Source organism: Tupaia chinensis, unplaced genomic scaffold (assembly GCF_000334495.1).
Source record: "Tupaia chinensis unplaced genomic scaffold, TupChi_1.0 Scaffold000647_1, whole genome shotgun sequence".
NCBI lineage: Eukaryota > Metazoa > Chordata > Mammalia > Scandentia > Tupaiidae > Tupaia > Tupaia belangeri.
This window is the reverse complement of record NW_006160168.1, coordinates 1828020-1853138: the sequence shown is the minus strand read 5'-3', so window position 1 is coordinate 1853138 and position 25119 is coordinate 1828020. Positions and strand designations below refer to the sequence as shown.

Below are 25119 nucleotides of genomic sequence, written 5' to 3'. Positions count from 1 at the left end.
AACTTTATTCTGACAACAATCCTGTGTGTTGGGAACCACTAACAACATTTTTGGTGAGGAAACTAAGACTAAGAGTTTTTTAAAAATTGTGATTTATTTAAAAATCAAACAGCTGACATATGACAGAGTCCAGACTAAATTTCAAAGAGAGATCACAGTGAACATCTCATTTATATACCAACTTCCAAACAGTTCTTTACCTTCAATACTTAACATTCATCATTCCTGAACCTGATGCTTTGCATTTCTCAATAATCAAAATGCTTCCAAAATTCTCTGACATACACTGAATCCCTCGCTTCATTCCGATGACATAATTTGTGGGAGATTAGTAACGCATATGGTTTTCATATGTAGAAAATGAAGTCTCAAGAGACAAATGAATAGTTAAGTCACTGGAATACAAGAATCTTATAGGATTTCACGAACCTGAGTTGAATTTATGTCCTAATATGGAAAGGCATGCCTTTTGCTCCCTCGAGAGATTATTCTAAAATTTCAGAACCATGCCAATATATTTCACAGTAACCTCATCATCTGAATTGCTCCTCTCTGAAAAGGCAAAGATTCGTGCGATTAGTCCTGCAACTTAAATTTGAGGCTTTATTTTTTTCTTCTTTGAATTCTGAAAGCTGACCATTTTTTTCTATTGTTCATTCCCTCACAAGCAAATTCTCCTCGATTTCCCCCTTCTCCAGCTACTATATTTATTATACGCTACAAGGCCACATATACTGATTCATGAGCACTGTGGTTCCCAGAATCTCCGGAAGGTTTGTTAAAGCAGATATTACTGGGCCTCACCCACCCACTGTGAGTTTCTGACTCAGTCAACCTGAGGTGTGGACTGACAGCTGGAATTTCTAACAAATCTCCAGGTGGTGCTGATGCTCTGGGTACCACACTTTCAGAATCCCTGCATGAGTACTTCCCGGACATATTTTCTTAAAGGGTCGCCCAAGAAAAGCAATCAGATGCCAAGGCTCATGTATCATACACGTGGTGCCCAGAGCTTAGGCCCCACATTGAAGGCATCTAACTAGAGAACAAAGAAATATTTCTCATGACTCATTGTCTTTTTCAAGCTTTTCCAGCCACAAAATGAAAGCCAGAAAAGAACTAAACTGGAAGCAAAATGAAAACAGCTAAAGTTACACTGCCTACATTTTGAGATTTATGGTGTGGTTTCTGGAGTTAGCACTAAAGATGGGCCACTGATTTAGGGGAGCCCTGAGTGGGCTGCGCTGGGAGCTGGCACCACAAGGGCTCTCTGCAACACCTGAAGCCCAAGCCAGGGCACTCCCACCTTATCCTCAGAAGCCAGCTCAGACCCTTGGCTTCCGGCTTCGTTCATCTGTCAACAGTAAATTCTTCCACATAGTTCTACAGACACATTATTGATCTGTCACATTTCACTAACTTCTTCTACAACTTTTCCGCTGTTTTTTAACATAGAAAAAAATGGATTATCAATAAAGAAATGCTATTGGAATACCAAGCAAGTATTCTGAAAATTTGAAGAGAGAAGTTGAAAGAGGAGCTTCCTAAGGGCTCCTTCATCTCTGTAATTATCACCTCTAGACAACTGTCAGTGGAGATTTGAATTCCATCTTTCATCTCTTTAGGAAAAAATAAGGCATTTGATGTTATAGTATAAAGCACTTCAGTCTTTCATTTTAATTATCTAAAGTACGATTATATTTAAATAGCACTGTAACTTTAAATTAAAAATAATTGATGAGAAATGTTTTTATAAAATATAAGATTTCTGCTTAGAAAATAAGCTGTTAGTTCTACCTCTAGCATAGCAATGTATAAGAACTACTGACCTTTTACTCTGATCACCACCAGTTCATTACATTTTAAAATATGGGCCAGTCGGGACCAACAGATGGCTTAATGGTTATATTGCTGGACTCCCATGTAGCCGACCGTGGTTCGAATCCCAGATCCGGCAGCTTAAAATTCACTCCAGGCACATGTGCACGTGTGCCCAAGATCCTGAGCGGCGAATGAAGGAGGAGGGATTGCAGCATAGCCATCCCCTTGAAGGTGATTTCTTGCTTTCTGTCTCTCTGTCTTTCTCTGTCTCTCTGAGTATACAGGCCCTGTATCAAAAATCTCTCTCTTAAAAAAAAAAAAGGGCCCAGCCGATGAATATCCTACTAAGTAATAAACCTATGCCATCCAAATAAACTTTCTCTGGCCTCATCCAAAGAAAAGAAAACAGATGTATAATGGTAAGGTTACTGAACACCCAGATTTTGAAATAAGTCATTCTGTATGAGCATGAGTCACCAAAACTACTTCCTTAGTGATAAAAGTTGCCTAAGTAACGTAGATGCCTTCCTATGCTAAGAAGAATATGGGCAGTGTGTGGGGTTTCAAACCCGCTAGTCATTTCCTTTACTTAATTGCTAACTGTTCTTCCTGGTTGCCCTGTGGGCCCTGTGTTTTATGTAGTAACCCAGCAACTAGATATTATGCTGTATTTTATCAAGGAGAACAAAACAGTAAACTTTCTATTTCCATGGATTTCAAAGTAAAGTCAATGTTATTTCACTAAGGCCCTCTGACTTTAGGGGGGCATTATGAAACTATTCAGCTTGATCTCAATGTGGCCTTGCCATTATGCAAGGCAAAATGATTTTTTTTTAGAGGTTTTGGCCTTAGAGTATATATACTTTCGGGGTGGAGGGCGAGGGTGGGAGAGAGAAAGAGAGAGAGACAGGCAGACAGACACAGTGAGAGGGAAATGAGAAATCACTTCTTAGGGGGGATGGCCATACTGCAATTCCTTCTCCTCTATTCTCTTCCTAGGATCTTGGGCTGGCATGCACATACACCCAGCATGAGTTTCAAGGTACTGGGTCTCGGACTCGAACCACAGTCGGCCATGCGGAAGTCCAGTGACATATACTATGCCATCTGCTGGTCCTAACACAAAATGATTTAACAAAGAGAGAGAAATGAGGTCTCTCTGACCATAAGGAAGACAGTCTATTCATTTCTGTGTCCTTAGTACCCATCAGAGAGCCTGACACATAAAGACTCAAAATATATCAACTGAATGGGGGTCATTGGTACTCTTCACAATAATCAAATCTGTGAAGTAGGTTACTACAGAGTTAGGATTTCATCAAGCTTTTTTTTTTTTTTTTTTTATAGATTTTTTTGCTATGGGACACATGTGCTCACCAGAGAGACAGAGAGAAACAGAGACAAAAAGTAAGGAATCACCCCTTGCGGCGGGGGGGGGGGGTGACCACTCTGCAATCCCTCCTCCTCCAGCCGCCTCTCAGGATGATTTTGGGCACACACGCATATGTGCCCTGTTTGACTTGCAAGCTGCCAGGTCTGGGATTCGAACCGTGATCAACCATGTCAGAGTCCATTCCTTGGCCACCTGCTGGCTCCCCATCAGGGTTTTTTAATACTTGCATTATTGTTTTTCCCCTTATATCCATAATGGGACTGTGATAGTGCTTTTGCCCTTGTACACATGTGAAGTACTTTGAACATGATCTATTTTAAAATAAAGCTGGTGTGGATGAGCACGGCTTTGAGAATTCTGATATACAAAACCAACAAGACATTTTAAAAACTGAATAGTAAGGACCAGCAAGTGGCATGGCAAGTAAGGTGTTGGACTCCCACATGGCTGACTATGGTTCGAGTCCCTGACCAGGTGACTTGAGAATCATGCTGGGTACACGTGTTCAAAGTTAGAAGAGGAGAATGTAGAAGAAAGGATTGCAGAGTGGCCATCTTTTCTGGGGGTGGGTTTCTCACTTCCTCTCTCCTTTCAGCCCCTTCCCACCACATTTCCTATGGTAAAAAAAAATAAAAATAAAAAGAAAGCAAACAAAGCAAAACAGATAGTAAGGTCCTTTGCATTATCAGGAACGCCGCTTTGGTTTGGTCTAGAGAATCCCAGTTGCCCCCAGCCTCCTTTCATTTCATATAACTCTTCCATTATTCTTGAATTGTGCAATATTAGTCTTCTGCAGGACAAAAATGTTACTAAATTGTCCTAAAATTCAAGCTAATCAAGAGTGACTAAGTAGAGGGAGAAGTTACTCTTACAGAGGTAATGTGTTCCAAAAATGTGGTCAATTGATTTCTCTTCCACTAAGCATTTTTATTCATTTTAATTATATGCAAGAGTCAAATGTCACAGCTATCAATTCATTCTGGTTGGTTGAGTCAGAATTAAAGGAGATCTCCACAGAAAACCCCTAATAATCTCCGTAAACGCCTTGATGATTCATTAAGGGCACCATGTTCTGAATCAACAGATCCTGGTGCTTCATCAGAACAGAAAAAAAGGGAAGTCCAAAGAGGTGGATCAACAGATACCATGAGAAGAATGTCAAAGAGGGACCAGCAGTAGGCATAATGGCTATGTCGCTGGACTCCCACGTAGTTGACTGTGGTTCGGGTCCCAGACCCAGTGGCTTAAAGTCACGCTGGGCACATGTGCATGCGTGCCCAAGATCCCAAGAGGAGAATGGAAGAGAAGAGATTGTGGCGTGGCCATCCCCCCTAGGGGGTGATTTCTCGCTTTCTGTTTCTCTGTCTCTCTCTGTCTGTCTGGCGAGTGCACGCGCCCTATAGCAAAAAACCTCTCCAAAAAAAAAAAAGAATGCTAAAGAGATTTGGGACATCACCAACATAGTGTAAAATCACCACGACATGTGAGGTACTACAGTATGGTGAGGTTCATGATTTGGGCTTAGAGTCAGGAGTCCTGAGTTCAAATCCCAGGTCTGTCAACCTTGAATAAGTTGCTTTATTTCTTGGTGCCTTTTGTTTCTTCATATGTCAAATGGGGCTACTGTAAGAATTAAATAAGTTAACACATGCAAAGTGCTTGCCATAGGCACTTGATACATGTAAGCAATCATTCTTATTAACATTGACCTTCTTATCTGGGGCAGATTCCAGTTCTAGTAATGATACCATATGCCTGGCTATCACTGTTTAGAGTTCACTAGTCAGGGTCTGTGACAGCCACCTCAGAGTTAGCAGAAGAAAAACCCTGATCCAGACACGCAAACATCTCTGCACTGTATTCCCTTCATGCACACTTAACCTCCTAATGTTCTAGAGATGCTATATGAGGTAAACTATATTTCATCAGAAATTTTTTGTTATGATTTATTAATTTTTTAGGAAACATTTTGCACTTGAAGAGACAGAAAGTGAGAAATCACCACCCCCGAGGGAGGATGACTATGCCACAATCCCTTCTCTGTTTTCCTTGTAAGATTTTTGTATGCACACGTACACGTGCCTGGCATTGATTTTTCAAGCCGCCAGGTCCAGGACTCAAACCACAGTCAACTACATGGGAGTTCAGTGGTGCAACCATTATCCACTGGACCTGTTGGTTTTTAAAGAGATTTTTGCTATAGGGCATGCGCACTCACTGGAGAGACAGAGAGACAGAAAGCAAGAAATCACCTTCCTCCCCAGGGGGATAGCTACACTGCAATCCCTTCTCTATTCTCCTCTTGGGATTTTGGGCATTCACACGCATGTGCCTAGTGTGAGTTTTAAGCCGCGGGCCTGGGACTTGAACCATGGTCGATCACATGGGAGTCCAGTACCTTAACCACTACACCACCTACTGACCCCATACTTTATGTTTCGAAGAGCATGCATTTAATCTCCAAAATGTTTTTGTCCTTATTCGTCATCTCCATATGAGTCTTAGTACAAAACATATTGCTCATATTTAACTAATTAGAAATATAAAACCTTACTCAGTTGAATTACTGGGAGGGCTGCCAATCTCTTTTTTCTGCTGCAGTTAACTCAAAATGGCCTTTACTTATTTCTTGTTGTAATTTTAATGAATTTTCTTTATCTTTTGGTTTGCCTAGTTCTAGCATTAAGCCATTCTATATTTCCTTCCATTTGCTATATGAATTCCTTCAGGGTTCCTTTGACTTAGGTATCCATTATTTTTTCTTTTTTTTTTTCCATTATTTTTTCTATATTACGCCTTTCCATTTTCATTTTTAACTTCAACACATCATATTAATCTTTGTCATCATACGTAGAAACCACAGTTTGATGGGGATACATTTTAAACTCTTGAGTCTATCATGGGTATTCATAAGTAAATACAATAGCCAATATTCTTAAGAAAATCATTTCCCTGGCTGAAGGAATGTGATACACCAGAGCATTCCTCAATTGCCTATCTTGGGAAAGACTGGTCAATCATTAATCAGTATTAAGGTAAGTGGGATGGAGTTCTTTTATTTTTTCCCAAGTTTATAGGAAACAGATATGCCTACACAAAGAATCAGTGTTCCCTTTCTTTTCTTTTTTCTTTTGTGTTTCTTCCTTGCTTTTTCTTCCTTCCTTCCTTCCTTCCTTCCTTCCTTCCTTCCTTCCTTCCTTCCTTCCCTCTTTTCTTCTTCTTTCTTTCTTTCTTGCTCTCTCTCTCATTCTTTCTGCTTTTTGGTTTTCTGCCGGGAGGCACATATGCTCACTGGTGAAAGGGGGGTGATGCAGTAAAGGCGAGGGAGCAGTGAAGGCAAAAGAGCATCGTCCATAGCACACGGTCATGCCACAAACCCTCTTTCTCTATTTGTCTTTCCTTTCAGGATTTTGGACATTCACACACACACATGTCCTGTGTGTTTTTCAAGCCTCCATGTTCAGGACTTGAACTGTGCAATCAAGCTATATGGGATCCAGCCACCTGAGCAACCAGGTCACAAGCTGGTCCAAGGTTCCCTTTCCAACTTCTCAAGCCACCATAAAGCCAAATCAAATCTCTTTATTTTTCTTTTTACAAATTATTTAAATTTTGTAAAAAGAAAAGTGTTCTATTAAAGAAAATTCTCATTATTAATAGATCCTATATCCAGAAAAAAAACTTCCCCCACTTGGGAACTGCATGACCTCATCATAAGAGGCAGAGTACAGTTGCAGGATACCAATGCACTTCGCCAATTTTCTAGTGTGACCTGTCCTCTCTCCTGAAAAATAATGACAAAAACAACATTATAGGCCACTGGCAAATACCTGCTAGTTTTCTTCTGGTAGTATCACTCAGCCAATAACTAAACAGTGACAATATCATTTAGGGCCCTTTCAAATGACATCTGGGTTTTTATAACTGGGCTGGTGGGTTTGTTTTCTGTTCTTTGTTTTTTGGGTTTTTTTTTGTTTGGTTGGTTGGTTGGTTTGGTTTGTTTGTCTTGATCAAATAAACCAATACTGAAATTTTAGCTTTGCTTCTTTAACATCAGCTGGAGAGTTCCTTTTTTTTTCACTAGGATTTCCTTCCATATGTTAATGAACATCATTTTCCTCCTACATACTTAGCTTTCTCTTTCCTCTGTTACAGGTTGTGAATTAGACTTGATGAAATTATAAATTATGTATGGTTCTATGGAGAACTATTATCTGCTTTTTCTCTCAAAATGTTCAAAGACATCTCTAGAGAGTGTCATTACATTTCTTTTTCTCTGATCTTTGAAAAATGATTTTTTAGAATACCAAAGAAGTCTCTGTTTTTCTAGTCCCTAGCTGTGGAAACTAGACTGATACTCTGAAACAGTTGAAAAACACTATAAGAAAACCAACAATCTGGGTCCAACAGTTGGCGTATGGTTATGTGGCTGGACTCCCATGTAGTCGACTGCGGTTCGAGTCCTGGACCCGGTGGCTTAAACTCATGCTGGGCGTGTGTGCACGCGTGTCCAAGATCCCTGGAGGAGAATGGAGGAGAAGGGATTGCGGCATGGCCAGCTCCTCTCAGGGAAGTGATTTCTTGCTCTCTGTCTCTCTGTCTCTCTCTGTCTTTCTGGTGAGCACACACACCCTATAGCAAAAACTTCTCAAAAAAACCCCAACAAAACAACATTCACTATTCCTTAAGTGAACAGATTATGCTATCGAATGTAAAACCCCATGAGCCCGTGATATTTCACTTACATGAAATTGTAACTTATATAGACTAGAGGAGAGACCACACTGTCAGGTCCCAGGCTTTTAATTTATCATCCTTCACTTCAAATTAATTTTCTACCCAAGCATTTCTATCTGGAATCCACCTATTCTCTTAGTTACCCTGTCCAGAAAACTCAGAGTCCATCTGATTTTGCTGGTCCACTCTGTAATTTCCCAGACTCTCTGCTTAATACCCATAATACTCTCTCAATCTACTGCAAACAGTCCTCAAATCAGTCTCCCCAGTTCACCCTCCATGACATACCAAAACAACCCCCCTAAACAGAAGCATGTCCTTCTCCTAGTCAAAAACCGCAGTGAATTTTCACTACCCACCACGTTAATTATCAACTCCTCTCCTTGGCATTTAATCCTCCAACGCATAGTCCATGTTGACTTACAATTTGCTTTCTCCACTACAACTGCTCCATAGTTCAGCAATCCTGGGATTCTTGCTACTCCCTAAATATCCCCAGAACTCTGTCATCTATGCAATTTTTGCTTATATTGTAAATGGATGTCATAAGACAGTCCTATACCAGATAACTACATTTTGATGACAGAGGTCCCAAAAGAAGCAATTGCTATACCATACAGCCTAGAGGTCTAGTAGGCTAGGTCATCTAGGCTTATGTAAGTATGCTCTGTGATGTTCACATAATGGCAAAATTGCCTAACATGCGTTTCTCAGAACATCTCCCTGTTGTTAAGTGATGCGTGACTATGCTGTCCAAGATTAAATGCAATCACATCTATGTGACTAGCACAATGCTTAATGTAATACACACCCTAGTAAATATTTGCCCTACTCCCCTTTCCTTCCTTCTATGAACCCTGTGTGCATTAATCCATACATTCGAAAGCTGTGCCCACCTCTTCTCTAGCCATTGGAGACAATGGAATCCAAAGGAAGAAAATCACTGCCCTCATGGGGCTTGCGTTCTAGGGAGGGGTGAGTGATTCTTTGGATCATCAAGACCTCTTAAGAATAAGGTTTTTGTTTGTTTGTTTGTTTGTTTGTTTGTTTTTAAGAAAAGGCATCCAGGGGACCACATGGTGTAAAATGCAACACTCTGCAATGCTGAGCCCACTGGAAAGGTTCCAGATTTGTGCCTAGAGATCCCTGCGAGTACAGCAGGTGTATGCATGCCTATGATCCATGGCTGGCTGAAGCTGAGCATGGATTATGGTGTGAGAACTCTGTTAGGGTTGCTATCTGTCTCGTTCTGTCTTTCTCATAGAAAAAAGAATTTAAAAACATCAAAACAAACTTTAAAAAGGAAAAAGGCAAAAAGGATAACAGTGCTAAGGTCGATACATTGGCAGGAGAAAGGAAAGCTTGGAGGAAGGCCAAGGCAGTATTGCAGACAGGAGGTATAAAATGCTTAGCCATGAGTGGCAGGAACAGACAGGTGAGTACATACAGAGAGCAGGGAGATCCGATAAGCATCGGGTCAGAGCGATCAAGGAGTAAGGACATGGCAGTGATGAACGTTTCCAATCTCGTTACTTTGCTGTGTTGCCCCAAGTAGACAGGGAAGTTGGAAGGGGATCCTGCTGCGGTTGATGGGCTTACAGGCATAAGATAAGCAAAGCCCGATTTTGAATGTGGTACCTCTGAAGAGACAGAACAGAATGTACGTGAAAAGTTGAACTCACAAATGAAAGTAAGGGCTTAGAGTGCGAGTGGACGTACCTCCCTTCTTATCTACTATGAATCACTGTTACACCACCCAAATAGCATACAACAAAATACTCTATGTGTTTGCCAAAAAATCCTCTAGAAATCTGTTCCTTCTCAGTAATATCTGTATTAAAAATCCTGTCTCTTCAGATGCTCACAGATACAAACAGTATCTGTGAATTAAATCAGACAGTTGTAGGGATCAGGTGATGGTGTAATGGTTATGTCACTGACTCCTACATAATTGACAGCAGTTCGAGTCCAGGACCTGGCAGTTTAAAACTCATGCTGGGTGTATGTGTGTGTGTGTGTGTGTGTGTGTGTGCATGCCCAAAATCCCAAAAGGAGAATGGAGGAAAAGGGATTGTGGTGTGGCCATCCCCCCTGGGAATGATTTCTTGGTTTTGGTCTCTCTGTCTCTCCAACAAGCACACATGCCCTAAAGCAAAAGTCTCTCCAAATAAATAAATAAATAGGACAGTTATAGGCAAAGTTTTTAAATAATTATTTTATTTTATTTTATTTATTCATTCATTTATTTTTTAATTTGACCAGAGAGAGACAGACGTTGAGAGTGAGAGAGAGAGGAAGCGAGAAAGCAAGCCACCAGATTCAGGACCCGAACCCTGGTCAGCCACGTGGGAGTGTCCAGCTCCTTAACCACCATGCCACCTGCTGGTCCCGAAAATTTTATCATGAAGGTAAAGAGAAAAAGACAGGCATATTTGGAGTTAGAAAGGCTCCAATCCTAGTTCTTACCCTCCTTTTCTGTCCCTTGCTTATATACAACCACAGCAAACATCAGTCTGAATCTTAGACTCCCCACTTATGAAATGGGTAATCAAGTCTCTCAAGCAGGATGCTATAAGAGTATTTATTGAAGAGAGGTTTCTGCTATAGTGTACATGCACGAGACAGAGAGTGACAGAGAGACAGAAAGTGAGAAAGCACCCCCACCCCCAGTAAGGATGGACCACTGCAATCCCTTCTCCATTCTCCTCTTGGGATTTTGGGCATGCACGCACACACACACACACGTGCGCCCGGTGAGTTTTAAGCCACCAGGTTCAGGACTTGAACTGCAGTCGACTATGTGAGAGTCCAGCAATGTAACCATTATGCCATCTGCTGGTCCCACTATAAGGGTATCAAGTTAAATTAAATGTGTATACAGTGCCTGTCATCCTGAAGGCACAAGAATGAAAGCACCTATTTTATCATAGTATCTTTACTACCATGCTGTTCAGATTTTGTCGTGTTTTTTATCCTCTCACATTTCCCACTTTCTGATTTACAACATTCCATCAAGGCGCTCCTGCTAGAAGCTGGCCTCTTGGCCTCACCTCCTGCCAGCCAGCTTTCCCAAAGCCTTCACAGGCCGCTAAGCTCCTGTCCACACGGCTGGCTGGTCTGTCAGTTCAAGCCACCCAATCCAACTGACATCACCATAGCTTGCAAATTCCCAAATCACTGTTGGTACTTTAGAGGTGGTGTTTACGCCCGGCCTTCAAATTGTACATCATGTCCTTATTCAGACACACCTTGCATCATCTGGTGTTTGAAGAAAGCTTCACAGTCCAGCACTTCAAAATATTTCTAAGGATAGGCTTTCCTAGTGATCAAAAATAAATCCCCAAACCAAGAAAGCTGTGTCCGTGTGCTGTTTACTTCAAATGGTAACTAAGAATGAAGGTAGCACAGATGGCGAGGTGAGTTTTTCTACTCAACGATATTAGTTTAGACACATTGATGTCCCTCGCTGATGCTGATTGATCAGCCACAGTTGCAACACTGTGCTTAGGCACTGCGTTTAACCCAGAGTGAAATGAATTCTTTCTCGTCTCATAAATTCTACATGAACGAGTACAAGTGTTTTCATAGCTTTTATCTTTCTATGTTCTATGGTCCACACTAAACTGTGGCAAAGAACACATTGGGTATACTGTACATCTATGTATGTATGCACATATATGTGTGTGATTTCCACACACATGTATACATACATACACTTAAAATAATTCTTTAGCTTTAGTGATTATTTTTAACATTTGCTATAGAGTACATGTATTCACCAGAGAATGACAGACAGTGAGAGAGAGAGAGAAAGAGAGAGAGGAAAAGTACGAAAGCAAGCCGTCAGGTCCAGGACTTGAACCTCAGTCAACCAAGTGGGAATCCAGTGCCTTAGCCACCATGCCACCTGCTGGCCCCCATACATACACTTTTATATAGTTCATATATATTCCATGTGGACATATCAGCTATGGCAGGAGAATAGCCTAGTACACCCTGAGAGTACAGAGTGGGGAGAGGTTAGGAAGAAGGGTTATCTCTGGACGATGAGGAGGGCTAGAGCCCATCCTGGATAAAGCCACCAGGTCCTGAGGAATGTGGTGTGGGCACAGAGAGGGCACACAGCCACACCGCACCAGTGCCTTGTCCTCATTTTCCACAGTGAGTCAGTCAGCATGCGTCCCCTGACAGCGCTACCACATTGCCCTGGGATCAGCATTTCCAGTAGGAGTAAGGCCAGCTCTTTCTTCCCTCCATAGGGAGATTGCATTTCTCACTCTAAAGGATCCAGGCAAACTCACAATGGTGACATTTGCTGAGTAGTGGCTTGAATAAAGGGCTCTCAGAAAGCAAGACGGGAAGGTGGAGCCCAGGCTAGTCTGCCAGGGTCTGGGGCCCCAGGAGTGCTCTTTGGGAATAGCCTGCAGCCTCCCAGTGCAGGGGAGAATAAAAGCAAGCCACAGGGAGAGCTGGGCAGCCCAGGGTCCTGCAGCTCCATTCTGGCAGCACCAACTGCCAGAACTGAGATACAGTGACAAAAAGAGTCTGGAGGAGAAGCTAGAACAGACCCTTCATTTGACTCTCAATTATTTTTGTAAATGCCAGGTAACCTCCAGGATCCTCTGTACTCCCCTAAAAAAGTGGTAGGAAAGACCTTCCCCCATCTATCCAGTGTACAGTGGTTCTGCAGCTACTCCTTTTAGCACTCTATAAATCTACACACACACACACACACACACACACACAAACCCTGTAACCCTGTGACTTTTCAATTACTACTTAAGCACAAGAAATTTTTCTCTTCCTCCCTGGATCGTCCCGGAGGTAGGCTATTTTGTATGTTAATATTGAAATAGTAGCTCCTGAGCGTGGATTTCCCTAGAAAGGGTAAAGTGGCTGAATCTGAACACATTTTTTTTCATGTCCTAGACCCGAAGTTTTATGCTGTATGGATAGTTTTGTCTCCTTCCCTCCAAGACCATTTAATTGCATGAATTCTGGAAAAAAGACCTGGGACATTTTCCAGACAAATCACTAGAATTCTACACTGTACACGCCTGTCGTAAAACTAACGCATTCATCTCTCTCCTCTAAACATTCCGTCATTTGGATTATATAATTGCCTTTCATTTGAACTCATTAATCATCCTGGAGTTTTTAAGCAACACCTAATTAATTCTTTAATTGGATCCGATGATATCTTTAATGATTTCCACTAGCAGGAAAAAAAAAGTGATCACTAAATTTGATTTTGAAACTGTGGACGCTGAGTTGACCCGAAGTTTTATGCTGTATGGATAGTTTTGTCTCCTTCCCTCCAAGACCATTTAATTGCATGAATTCTGGAAAAAAGACCTGGGACATTTTCCAGACAAATCACTAGAATTCTACACTGTACACGCCTGTCGTAAAACTAACGCATTCATCTCTCTCCTCTAAACATTCCGTCATTTGGATTATATAATTGCCTTTCATTTGAACTCATTAATCATCCTGGAGTTTTTAAGCAACACCTAATTAATTCTTTAATTGGATCCGATGATATCTTTAATGATTTCCACTAGCAGGAAAAAAAAGTGATCACTAAATTTGATTTTGAAACTGTGGACGCTGAGTTTCCTCTTTCACCCAGAACTTACAGATCACGTTAAAAGTAGGGTGTGGTTTGGTGGGGAGGAGAGAGCGAGAGGAGACTGGAGAGAAGGGGAAGGGAACTCTGGGAGAAAAGCCTTTCCCGAGCGCGTTCGTGATCCCAGAGACCCAGGTTTGGCGGTGTTCCAGGTCTGCAGAAGTTTCTTGCAAACAGAGATCAGCACAATGGAGCAAAGTCAGGCTTGGACTCGTTCTTCAAAACTTAGGGGCGCTCTTGTCTCCCCAACCAAACGCACACATTAAAGCGGCCGCCCAGTTCAAAGTTGGAAAAACTTAGAACAGCGCGCTGGGCCGCGGAGACTTCAGTCAATCTCGTCTAACGGTTTCCCCAGAACCGCTAGGAGCCCTCAACTTCCGCGGAGAAGCAGGAGCAGTGAGTCACCGCCGTGACTCAGAGACCCCACCCCTCTCCCGCCAGGCTTCCCTCTGACACCACTCCCCAGCTCCGAACCCGACCTGAGCCCGTTAGGTCCCTAAACTGGACCCCCCCGCTCCAACATAAATCGTTGAAAACAGCCATGGGCTTTAGCAGCTCTCTCCAAGGAGAGCGTGCACAAAGCTGCGCGCAGCCCGAGTCCTGCCTCCTGGGCTGTGCGTGCCCCCAACCTGCGCTCCAATCTCAGGCGCTCTTTGTCTCTTTCTCCGTGCCTTCGGACCTTCTGGGTCCCTTACTCCCTTTCTTCCTGCTCCTTGCGGGCGGGTCTCCCCACCCACCCGCCAGCAGCCGACCGCAGCCGCGCGCCCCTCCCACCCGCGCGCCTCCTCCCACCCGCTTCGGCGCGGTTCCCTGGACCCCTCTGTCCGGTTACTGGCAGATACCCCTACCACCGCGTACCCCGCCTTTTTCAGCACCCAAGGGTGAACAGAGTTTGGCCCATCCTCAGGAAAGCCCCCGAAAGTCCCAGCCCAACGCATAAAGTAACGGGACCTTGCCCATTATCTGGCTGCAGAGGAGGAAGGCTCTGGGCGCCCCCGCCCACTCGCCCCGCTACTCACCGGGTCCCCATTGGCTGGTGAGCTCCACTGCTGGGATGGCAGGGGGAGGAGACCCTCTTTCCCAACAGGGATATAAAAACAGCGCCCTTGGCGGGGCCCCGTTCTCTATCACTCTCGCTCCGGGATCCCTTCGCCAAAGACTCAGCAGCGCTCTCACTGCTCACGCCCACTGCGTTCTCACCGCTCACACCCACTGCGCCCTCGCTAGCTTCTCCTCCTCCAGCCAGTTTGTGCAGCGGCCCCAGCCCACCACCACCCTCTACAACCATGTCTTCCAGGTCCGTGTCCTCGTCCTCCTACCACAGGATGTTCGGTGGTCAGGGCATCGCCAGCCGGCCGAGCTCCAGTCGGAGCTACGTGTCCACGTCCACCCGCACCTACAGCCTGGGCAGCGCTCTGCGCCCCAACACCAGCCGCAGCCTCTACACCTCGTCCCCGGGCGGCGTGTACGCCACGCGCTCCTCCGCGGTGCGCCTGCGGAGCAGCGGGCCCAGCGTGCGGCTGCTGCAGGACTCGGTGGATTTCTCGCTGGCCGACGCCATCAACACCGAGTTCAAGAACACTCGCACCAACGAGAAAGTGGAGCTGCAGGAACTGAATGACCGATTCGCCAACTACATCGACAAGGTGCGCTTCTTGGAGCAGCAGAACAAGATCCTGCTGGCCGAGCTCGAGCAGCTCAAGGGCCAGGGCAAGTCGCGCCTGGGGGACCTCTACGAGGAGGAGATGCGGGAGCTGCGCAGGCAGGTGGATCAGCTCACCAACGACAAGGCCCGCGTGGAGGTGGAGCGCTATAACCTGGCCGAGGACATCATGAGGCTTCGGGAGAAGTAAGGCGGCAGGGAGGCGGGAGGGAGAGGGGAACAGAGCCCCTGCGAGGGGCTGCCACGCCCTTGGGGATGTGGCCTGGGCGGTGGCTGCTTGGGGGTGGGGGGGACGGTGGTGAAGCTGAGCTGCAGCTGCGACGCACAGCCCCGCCCAAAACCCAGACCTTGCAGTTAGCGTTTCCCTTCTACCCCCACGCATTGCCCAAGAACTCTCCTTTTCAAGTTACAGATTTCTTAAAACTGTACTTCGTCTGTAATCGAAGGCCCTTGGACGCGATGAGAACGATTACCCCAAACTTTTAGAAAGTTTCCTGGCCCTTCTGGCAAGCTGCCAGTCACCGGGCAAGAAGGGGGAGGAAGGGGATGGCGGGGAGGAAGCGAGACAAAGGGATGGTAGAGGCTCCTCCGGGGCGCAGGGGGCGGGGCTCACCTGGCAGGTTTGTGATGGCCTTTTTATGCGCTGGGTCCCACTAGAACCTGCCAAGGGCAGCATTTCTAAACGCTGCAGTCGCTGGCTGCCCGCGGAGGTGGCGCAGAGGCGCAAGCCTCGCGGCGCGACGACTTGGTGTTTGGGTGTGGCCGCCCCGCCCCTGGCGGTTTCCTGGTTCCCTTTTGGTTAATGTGCAACTGTTTCAGATTGCAGGAGGAGATGCTTCAGAGAGAGGAAGCCGAAAGCACTCTGCAATCTTTCAGACAGGTTTGTAGCCTCTCTTCCCACTCGTAGCCACCGGACCCCACCCTCCCAACCCACGGGCAACCGTAAAAGTTACTTAACCCAAGTTTAAAAAGTGTCCAACTTCACTTTATGAAGAAAGCCCCCTACTGGCTGAAAGACCACAGGTTGGAACGTCTGGGGATAAAATCCATAGGAAAGATTTAAACCCTTTCTTAGGACAGAAAGTCTGTTAGCTTTTTACTTTGTTTCGAGAGTTTTTCCAAAGAAATTTTGTTTCTGTTTTATTTTTGCAACATATTAACATTTTGATTTCAGACAGAATTTGATGTAGATTGTGATTTGCTAAAGCCAATTGCCTTTTACAAGGCCACAAAAAAGCACAGTTACATCCTGAAGTTTAAAATATCAAACGTGTTGAAGGATAAGAAACTTAGTTTAATTGGAATTAAGCCCCACAGTTTTTTTCTCCTTTGCAGATTCTTTTGTGGCATGAAAGTTAGATAGAAGTATCACTAGGCACAACTATTTTGTGATCTAATAAGGGTGAAAAGGAGCCATCTGTCCCCCTGGCTGAAAGGTATTAATGGTTTCTATGGGCTTCACTATGGAATGTAGATACAGACATTCTGGCAAGTGCAATGGCTGTGGACAGAAATAATAGGAGTCTTTGTGTTCCCAGAGAAGCTTTGCAACAGGCTACATTCTTATTGAATATGTAATGATGTAAGCACGGTTCTAATTGGACACAAGTATTTGCTAACATCCGTTATCTAATATCTGGCCCAGACTTGTGAAGTATGTGATGCGAAAAGTTCCTAAAGCTACAGTCTCACCTCACATTTTGCAAGGCCTGTCTTTATTGGGTTCTTGTATTCTTCAGCTTCCTCTTGATAAACAAAAAATGCAAGTCTAAGACTGAATAATGGAATGTTACGTGAAAGGTTTTATATTCTTTTGCTCCAAAGTTCAATGGACTTCAAGAATTTTTAACCTAAAATTGGAATCCAAAAGCAGACAGATTCTGAGCCTAGTTTTTTTTTTTTTTTTTTTTTCTGTAGAACGCTTACTGGGATATTCCACAAGAGTCTTGGATAACATTTTGAAACCAAAACATATTTATAAATTAATTTAAACATGGCGATGTGTGTTTCATTTTAGTTATTGAACACTTACAATTATTACACCAGTAATGGTATTCATAGAGTAGTCATTTAATTTAAAACAAAATTAATATAAAAGATCTCCTATTGAAGGGATTAAGTATAATTCCCCATTCTCTTCAATAAAATAGAATGTCACATTGCAACTTCTAAAAGATATTAGTAAAATATCTTTTTAATCCTTTTTAGGGCTTAACAGCAAAAATGAAATTTTTCCCAACTCTGATCTTTTGTTATCACCTACTCTTCCCTCACTTTTCCATGAAGGTTGTAGGAGTGTCTCAACATTAAGACTGCAAGGCTTAATGTACTGCAGATGTAACTGCCTACAAAAATAAGTGGTATACAATCCTCGTAACATTTCCTTGATGGGAAATAAAATTATGATTGCAAGATTACAGATTTCTGACTTGGAATGTAGCAGTTCAGATGGTGAAAACATTGTTCAGTGAGATCAGCAAGAATTCTACTGATAGTTTCATTATATGCAAGCCTTTTGACCAGTCATTCTGAAACAAGCCAGCTAACTGAATCGATACAGTGCCCAGTAAACAGATTAGACACTCCCTGGTAGAATGAGTCAGGGGAGTTTCAGGAGAAAAACTCTACCAGAGAAAGCAAAGCAAATACAATTCAGAGTCATGATTCTTTTCCTTCTTTGCCTGGACCATAGCATGTCCAGTATTCTGAATTGCTCCTTATAGCCCAGATGCCAGATAACTACATACTTGCCTCAGGGTAAGTATCAGAATTTGAGAGATTAAAAAAAAAAAAAGAAGAAGAAGAAGAAAGAGCTCAGATATACACTGAAACTTTTAAAGCACTTTTTTTTTTTTAAGAGAGGCACACGTGCTCACCAGAGACACAGAGAGTGAGAAAGTGAGAAACCACCCTGTAGGGGGGATGGCCACACCACATGCCCTTCTCCTCCATTCTCTCAGGATTTTGGGTGTGTGCTCTCACATACACGTGCCCAGCATGAATTTCAAGCTGCCAGGTCCAGGATTCAAACCATTGTCAATTGTGTGGGAGTCCAGCACCTTAACCATTGTGCCACCTACTGGCCTCTTAAAGCACTTTTTAAAGTTTCTGTTATACATGTACTCATGTATATAAGAAGATATGAAATCTGGGCAGCTGTGTTATCACAGTCCATGAAATGACGCAAAAAGTAAAGGAACAGACAACTCCAAACTTAATGCTATGGCATTGAGTTTCTAGATAATTAATAATAATTACTATTAAATGATTAAATCCACTACTAAAATGTGGATTTAGAAGTTAGTTTAATGTAGGACTGGCAGATGGCATAATGGCTACATTGCTGGCCTCCCACGTAGTCAACCACGGTTCAAGTCCTGGACCCAGCGGCTTGAACCTCATGCTGGGTACCTTTTGCATGTGTACACAAAAAATCCCAAGAGGAGAATGGAGGAGAAGGGATTGTGGTGTGGCCATCCCCAGTGGGGTGATTTCTCACTTTCTGTCTCTCTGTCTCTCGAATAAGCACATACACCCTATAGTAAAAAATCTCTCTTAAAAAAAAATTGGTTTAGTGCAGCCTCCTGTGTTGGTGCACATTTATTTATTTCTGCATTGTGTATTTGCCACTTTGAGTACAACACGGTGGGTCATGATTCAATTTTGTTAATAAAGAAAACAAAGCAGAGTGTACTGGAGCACCGAGTGACCTGTAAACTTGGCAAGGTCTTGTCTGTAGTAAGGGTACTCAATGCGCATGGCTAATGTAAGAAGAATAAACGAGATGAACCACAGACTTTCACATTCCACGCCTTGTTGTTTGTCTTTTGAAAATAGGATGTTGACAATGCTTCTTTGGCACGTCTTGACCTGGAGCGCAAAGTGGAGTCCTTGCAAGAAGAGATTGCCTTTTTGAAGAAACTACACGAAGAGGTAAGTGGAAGACGTGTTAGGGAATGGACGCAGGTAAAGCTCCTGCACTGGGCCCGGCCAACCTCTGTCTCCTTTTCCTTCAGGAAATTCAGGAGCTGCAGGCCCAGATTCAGAATGACCAAATCGATATGGATGTTTCCAATCCTGCACTCACGGCTGCCCTGCGGGATGTCCGTCAGCAGTATGAAAGTGTGGCTGCCAAGAACCTTCAGGAGGCAGAAGAATGGTACAAGTCCAAGGTAGGGAACAAGTCTGTCTAGAGCAAAAGAACAGCACTTTGCTCTGAAAACGCTGCCCTTGTCTGTGATTTCTAAATACCTTTTAGCACCAAACACTTGCTACTAGTTCTTCTTCAAAAAACTTTTGAGAGATTTATTTTTTTACTGTAGGTTGCGTGTACTCACTGAAAACACAGAGAGAGAGAGACAGAAAGCAAGAAATCACCTCCCGGGGAGATGGCCACCTGTAATCCTTTTTCCTCCACTCTCCTCCTGGGATCTTGGCCATGCCTACATTCCCAGTGTGAGTTTTAAGCCACTGGACCAGGACTCCAACCACGGCTGCTATGCCATCTGCAGGCCCCTCTAATTTTGCTTTTTGCCACAGCCTCCCCACCATATCACCTCCTTTACAATAGCACACTCCCTTTCCACAAACCATCTCCCACCTTGCTTCCAAGTAAACTGTACCACCAGGCCTTTGAGCCCAGTAGAGTGAATGCTGTCTGAAAATGTCAGCGTCAGCATTCCACTGCTCATTCTCTGGCTTTCAGAACAGAAATTCCTAACACATTCCAGAGGACCTTGAGTCAGAATTCTGACTTCTTTTCCTGAGAGAGTCGAAATACTTGGAATGTGAACAGTCTACATTTCTGATTCCTTCCATATAGTTTGCTGACCTCTCAGAAGCTGCTAACCGCAACAACGATGCCCTGCGCCAGGCGAAGCAGGAGTCCAATGAGTACCGGCGGCAGGTGCAGTCCCTCACCTGTGAAGTGGACGCGCTTAAAGGAACTGTGAGTACCACACTGCAGTGAAAGAGGGAAGGCAGACCCAGCTGCAATGGTGCAAGCAGGAGGGTGCTGCTGCACAGTGGCTGAGGCCACATGGGAGGCCCAGGTTCTTTTCCCAGCCCAGCCCAAACAGCCCAGACACAGGGGCATGTGCCTGTGACCCTATGTCAGGAATTTTGCTCCATGGTGAGACCATGTCAAAAATAGCCCTTTATCTCTTTCCAATCTACTCTTTCTCTCTTGTTTGATTAAAAAGGGGGAGAAGAAGGAGAACCATCAGCCTAGAATCCATTCAATTGACCAAACTGATGTTGATGTCTGAGCAAAATTTCAAATGAAGGAAAACAGATTTCAATGCAAAAGGATGTGAGCTGTCAAGACAGATTCAAAAAGCCCTTACGGGAATTTTGAAGACTTTAGCTCACTTTTATCACTGTTTCTGATAAGAGGGATGTGATACTTGTATTCTCTACCTCAGATTTCCCACTAAGGGAAATGATTGCAAGTGGTCTGTAAATGGTTCTGGAAAGAACTGGGTCTTTCTGGGACATGACAGTGGAAACCTTTCTCCCCTTCTGTAGAATGAATCTCTGGAACGCCAGATGCGTGAAATGGAAGAGAACTTTGCTGTCGAAGCTGCTAACTACCAAGACACCACTGGCCACCTGCAGGATGAGATTCAGAACATGAAGGAAGAAATGGCTCGCCACCTTCGTGAATACCAAGACCTGCTCAATGTTAAGATGGCTCTTGACATTGAGATTGCCACCTACAGGAAGCTGCTGGAAGGCGAGGAGAGCAGGTATGGAACGCAGACTGGTATGTGTGAATAGCAGCATAGGCTAGGTACTGGGCCACTTGCTCAAATGCATTATCTCATTTATTCTTTCGAGCCCTTCCTCAAGGTAGCTACTTTCCCCTTTGTTCTTTTAGAGAAATTTTTGCTATAGGATGCCTGTGCTTGCTGGAGACAGAGACAGAAAGTGAAAAATCATTTCCCCCCCCACCCCCGCCCCACCATGAAAGGATTGCCATGCTGCAATCCTTTCTCCTCTCTTCTCCTCTCAGGATCTTGGGCATGCAGCCAGTGTGAGTTTTAAATTAACGAGTCTGGGACTTAAACCATGGTTGACTGCATGGAAGTCCAATGATGTAACCATTATGCCATCTGCTGGTTCCCTTTCCACTTTTTATACACAAGGAACTTTATAGGTTTAGAGAGAGTAAGTACCTTGCCCTAATCAGTGTTAATCAGTAAGAAACTGGGATTCGAACTCACAACTCTGGCAAAGCCCACACTCTTCCCACTCTGCAGTGCCTCCAGTGTATGCCCCTGCCAAGAAAATGCTTGGAGCTAAATATTTTAAATGTACTAATGAGACCAATTGTGGGGAAATGCTTCTGAAGCAAATTCCTCACTTAGAAAGTACAGGAGTAAATTTTGTCATTTGATGAACCAAGAAGGGTATAAATCTGTTCCTTGTGGGTGAAGTTCTTTTCCAACAGTTTTACTGTTTTTCTTCATCTTTTTACAGGATTTCTCTGCCTCTTCCAAACTTCTCCTCCCTGAATCTGAGGGGTAAGTATTTTATTTCCCTTCATGAAAAATTTTAGCAGCTTATAACCATTCCATGTGTAATAAAGCACTTATTTTTTAGTAATACTTGAAAAATGCCACACAAGACAAAATTCTATAAAATATCCATAGTTTTCAAAACCAAGTGCTCTGACATGTAAAATCTATTTACTTCCTCCTGATGGAGAGTACACTCTGAAATACGATCTCAGTCTGGTGCTAAAGTGGTGTCAGACTCTGGGTTTCCAAGCAGGTAACGCTTTGGAATTAATTTAGAAATAATGCTTTAAATAATTGTGAAAAAACATAAATTATACATGAAATGGTTAATATTTAAAACTTGTTCATGTTTGTTCATTGTTTGACTTTTTTTTTTTTTTAAATCAGAAACTAATCTGGATTCACTCCCTCTGGTTGACACCCACTCAAAAAGAACACTTCTGATTAAGACGGTTGAAACTAGAGATGGACAGGTTGGTATCTTTTAAATTAAAAAAATGGAGTAGTCTCACACAGGCATTGCTATTCTTTTAAATCAACAAATCTATATCTCAGAGGTAGCCTAACTAATTTGAGAGATCTCAGTTTCACTTACCCTACTAAAAAATGGATAGGCCACTTCTTCCAGAGCTACACAGCCACCTAATTATTTAGCTCCTAGATGTGAAAGTGAGACAGTAATCTTCTTCCTGTACTCCAAAATGAATGACTTGCTACAGTGAATAATTCGAAATGAGAGTTAAACTTGCTTAAGTTATTAGTTAGACCAGCTTTATTAGACTACTTCACTAGACTACCTCTCGAAGTGACTGTCACCTAAACACTCCTATGGCCATCTATATAGAGCAGAGGTGTGCCGTATGATCAATTAGTGTCTTATTCCCTCTCTACAGCAGGAAAGAAATGATTGTTATTTCCTGTAATCCTAATGAAAATCTTCCTTTGCACATACATTTTAAATGTAGTCCCTGTACATTTTTTCTTTTATTATGTTAGAGGGAGCATGTGTGTATGTGTGTGCAAGAGAGAGAGAGAGAAAGCACCTCACCAATAGGGCCAGATCACACCACAATCCTTTTTTCCTTCAGTTCTCCAGCCCTTCAGAATCCTGGGCCTGTGTTCTCGTGCACAGTGTGTAAGCCTCCAGGGCTTGGACCCGATCCCTGGTCAGCCATGTGGGATCTGGTTTCCTCTGCACAGCTCTTAACTGCTGCATATTATGAAAAAACTGTGCATAGATTTCAAATGTTTTGTGTACAAAGAAAAAAAGTAAGAAAGAAAAAAAATAATTAAAAAAATTTATTTATCTATTTGTTATGATTTCCAAGCCTCTGGGTTCAAGACTTGAGCCGCTGTCAACCATGTGGGAATCCTGAACCTTAACCACCCTGCCACCTGCTGGCCCAAAACCCTCGCTTTGTTCTTGTTTTTGTGTTTTTGTTTTTTTGTTTTGTTTTGTTTTGTTTTGTTTGAGAGGGTTTTGCTCTAGGGCACGTGTGTTCGCCAGAAAGACAGAGAGAGACAGAGAGACAGAAAGCAAGAAATCAACCCCCAGGGCGATGGCCACGCTGCAATCCTTTCTCCTCCATTCTCCTCTCAGGATCTTGGGCACACATGCACATGCACCCAGCATGAGTTTAAGCCACCGGGTCCGGGACTTAAACCGTGGTCAACTACATGGGAGTCCAGCAACATAGCCATTATGCTAACTGCTGGTCTCAAAACCCTTGTATTTTAATTCCATATTTTCACTAACTTTTTGAAGTCCTCTTATGCATATTTAGTAGAGTTTTTCTTTGCATGACTTATGGGATGATTTAATCATTACCACATAGTATTATATTTCATTTGAGTTTTATTTTTTTAACAGGTTATCAATGAAACTTCTCAGCACCACGACGATCTTGAATGAAAACTGCACACATGCGTGCAGCAATATATTACCAGCAAGAATAAAAACGAAATTCATATCTTAAGGAAACAGCTTTTAAGTGCCTTTCTGCAGTTTTTCAGGAGCGCAAGATAGATTTGAAATAGGAATAAGCTTAGTTCTTAACAACAGACACTCCTAAGAGATTTAGAAAAAAAAAAGTTTACATCATAATCTAGTTTACAAAGAAGTCTTGTGCTAGAATACTTTTTAAAAAGTATTTTTTGAATACCATTAAAACTGCTTTTTTCCAGCAAGTATCTGACCAACTTGTTTTTGCTTCAATAAATCTTTGGAAAAATTCTTTTGGTGTGTTCTTTATCTGATAACATCGGAATAATTCTGTGCTTGGTACTTTTAACTTTGCCCCTAAAATCCTATTTATGTAGAGTAACCTGGCAAATGTAACTTGTTTATGCTTCAGGTATAGTTTTTAATATTTGTCACTTTGACCTCCTTTTCTATTCTTAATGTCAAAAAAATTATAAATAGAGGGTTAGTAATAAAATAACGTATAAAAGTGATGATCACTCTTATCATAAAATGAATTTAGCAGTTTCAATGCTCATGTGTGAGTTCAATCAGAAAAAAATGAATTTTTTTTTTTAGTATATCTAGCATTGAAATTCTACCATGAAAGTTAAAGCATACAGAAGTAGGGCCAGGTGGTGGTACAGATGTAACACAACCAGACTCACATAGGAAAGGTCCTGGGTTTTTGTCACAGGACCTCCCTGAGCATGCTGGTACCCACGTGTGTCCATGATTCAGGCTGGCTGAGATGGGTTGTGGTGTAGGGACACTCTTGGGGGTGCCTGTCTCTCTGTCTCTGTCTCTCTCTCATGTAAGAAATAAATTGAAAAAAGAGCCATGGCCAAGATGTCAGGACTATCATCCACTGGCAAGATTACAGAGAAATGGAACAAGTTTGCCAAATTTTAACATATGAAACTGCTCTGCCTTTTTATGTATAGTGACATCTACTGGTGGTAGCTATACCTATATCTATCCATAGAATAAGTATTTTTAAAGACCTTTCTATTTGGAGAACAGTACTAGAAAATAAAGAAAAATCCCTACCTTTTCTTCAGGGAAGAGGAGATTATTGCATGTGGGTCATGTGGTGAAACTGCTGTGAGGTTTCAAAACCTGGTAGTCACGAAGTCTTCCTTTAGTCCATGCAGTATGACCAGGCCTTAGGAGGATGGATAGAAGGGAGATAGATCAACAAGATAGGGCATTGTCTGAAGACAACAGAGGTATAATGAATGGTTGACAGTGCTCTGGAGTGAAACTCCTGATAGTCACATTCCTTGACTTCAGTATATCACAAATTTTTATATTATTGTTGCCGTACTTTTCTAGGAATAATATATTGGGCATTTGTAATGTTTCTGTTTATATCTGCCTCTAAGGTTGCTGAGG

The 25119-nt window shown here is 42.9% G+C and overlaps 2 protein-coding genes across 3 annotated transcripts in view; one reads left to right on the top strand and one right to left on the bottom strand.

Moving 5' to 3' along the window:
* TRDMT1 (tRNA aspartic acid methyltransferase 1) overlaps positions 1 to 14763 on the bottom strand; it is an 80983-nt gene extending 66220 nt beyond the window's left edge. Inside the window, exon 1 of one of the 2 annotated variants that reach the window (XM_014592075.2) lies at positions 14600 to 14763. The gene's annotated coding sequence lies outside the window, so the exon portion shown is untranslated. Of the gene's footprint in view, positions 1 to 1829; positions 1899 to 14599 lie in introns of those variants that run through there. The other variant, XM_027776244.1, reaches the window with a different exon arrangement.
* Positions 14764 to 14814: 51 nt separating this feature from the next.
* VIM (vimentin) lies at positions 14815 to 23956 on the top strand. Its single transcript, XM_006159746.3, has 9 exons — positions 14815 to 15429; positions 16063 to 16123; positions 19081 to 19176; positions 19260 to 19415; positions 20066 to 20191; positions 20770 to 20990; positions 21724 to 21767; positions 22152 to 22237; positions 23635 to 23956. The coding sequence occupies exons 1-9, from the start codon at positions 14867 to 14869 to the stop codon at positions 23674 to 23676; spliced, it is 1395 nt and encodes a 464-aa protein (XP_006159808.1). The 5' UTR covers positions 14815 to 14866; the 3' UTR covers positions 23677 to 23956.
* Positions 23957 to 25119: the final 1163 nt, after the last annotated feature.

Bases quoted from the DNA above. Each gene is read 5' to 3' on its own strand.
- VIM (XM_006159746.3), top strand. From the start codon at position 14,867: ATGTCTTCCAGGTCCGTGTCCTCGTCCTCCTACCACAGGATGTTCGGT. The intron at 19,416-20,065 runs GTAGGGAACAAG...CCTTCCATATAG, and splicing joins AAGAATGGTACAAGTCCAAG to TTTGCTGACCTCTCAGAAGC. The intron at 20,192-20,769 runs GTGAGTACCACA...CCCCTTCTGTAG, and splicing joins TGGACGCGCTTAAAGGAACT to AATGAATCTCTGGAACGCCA.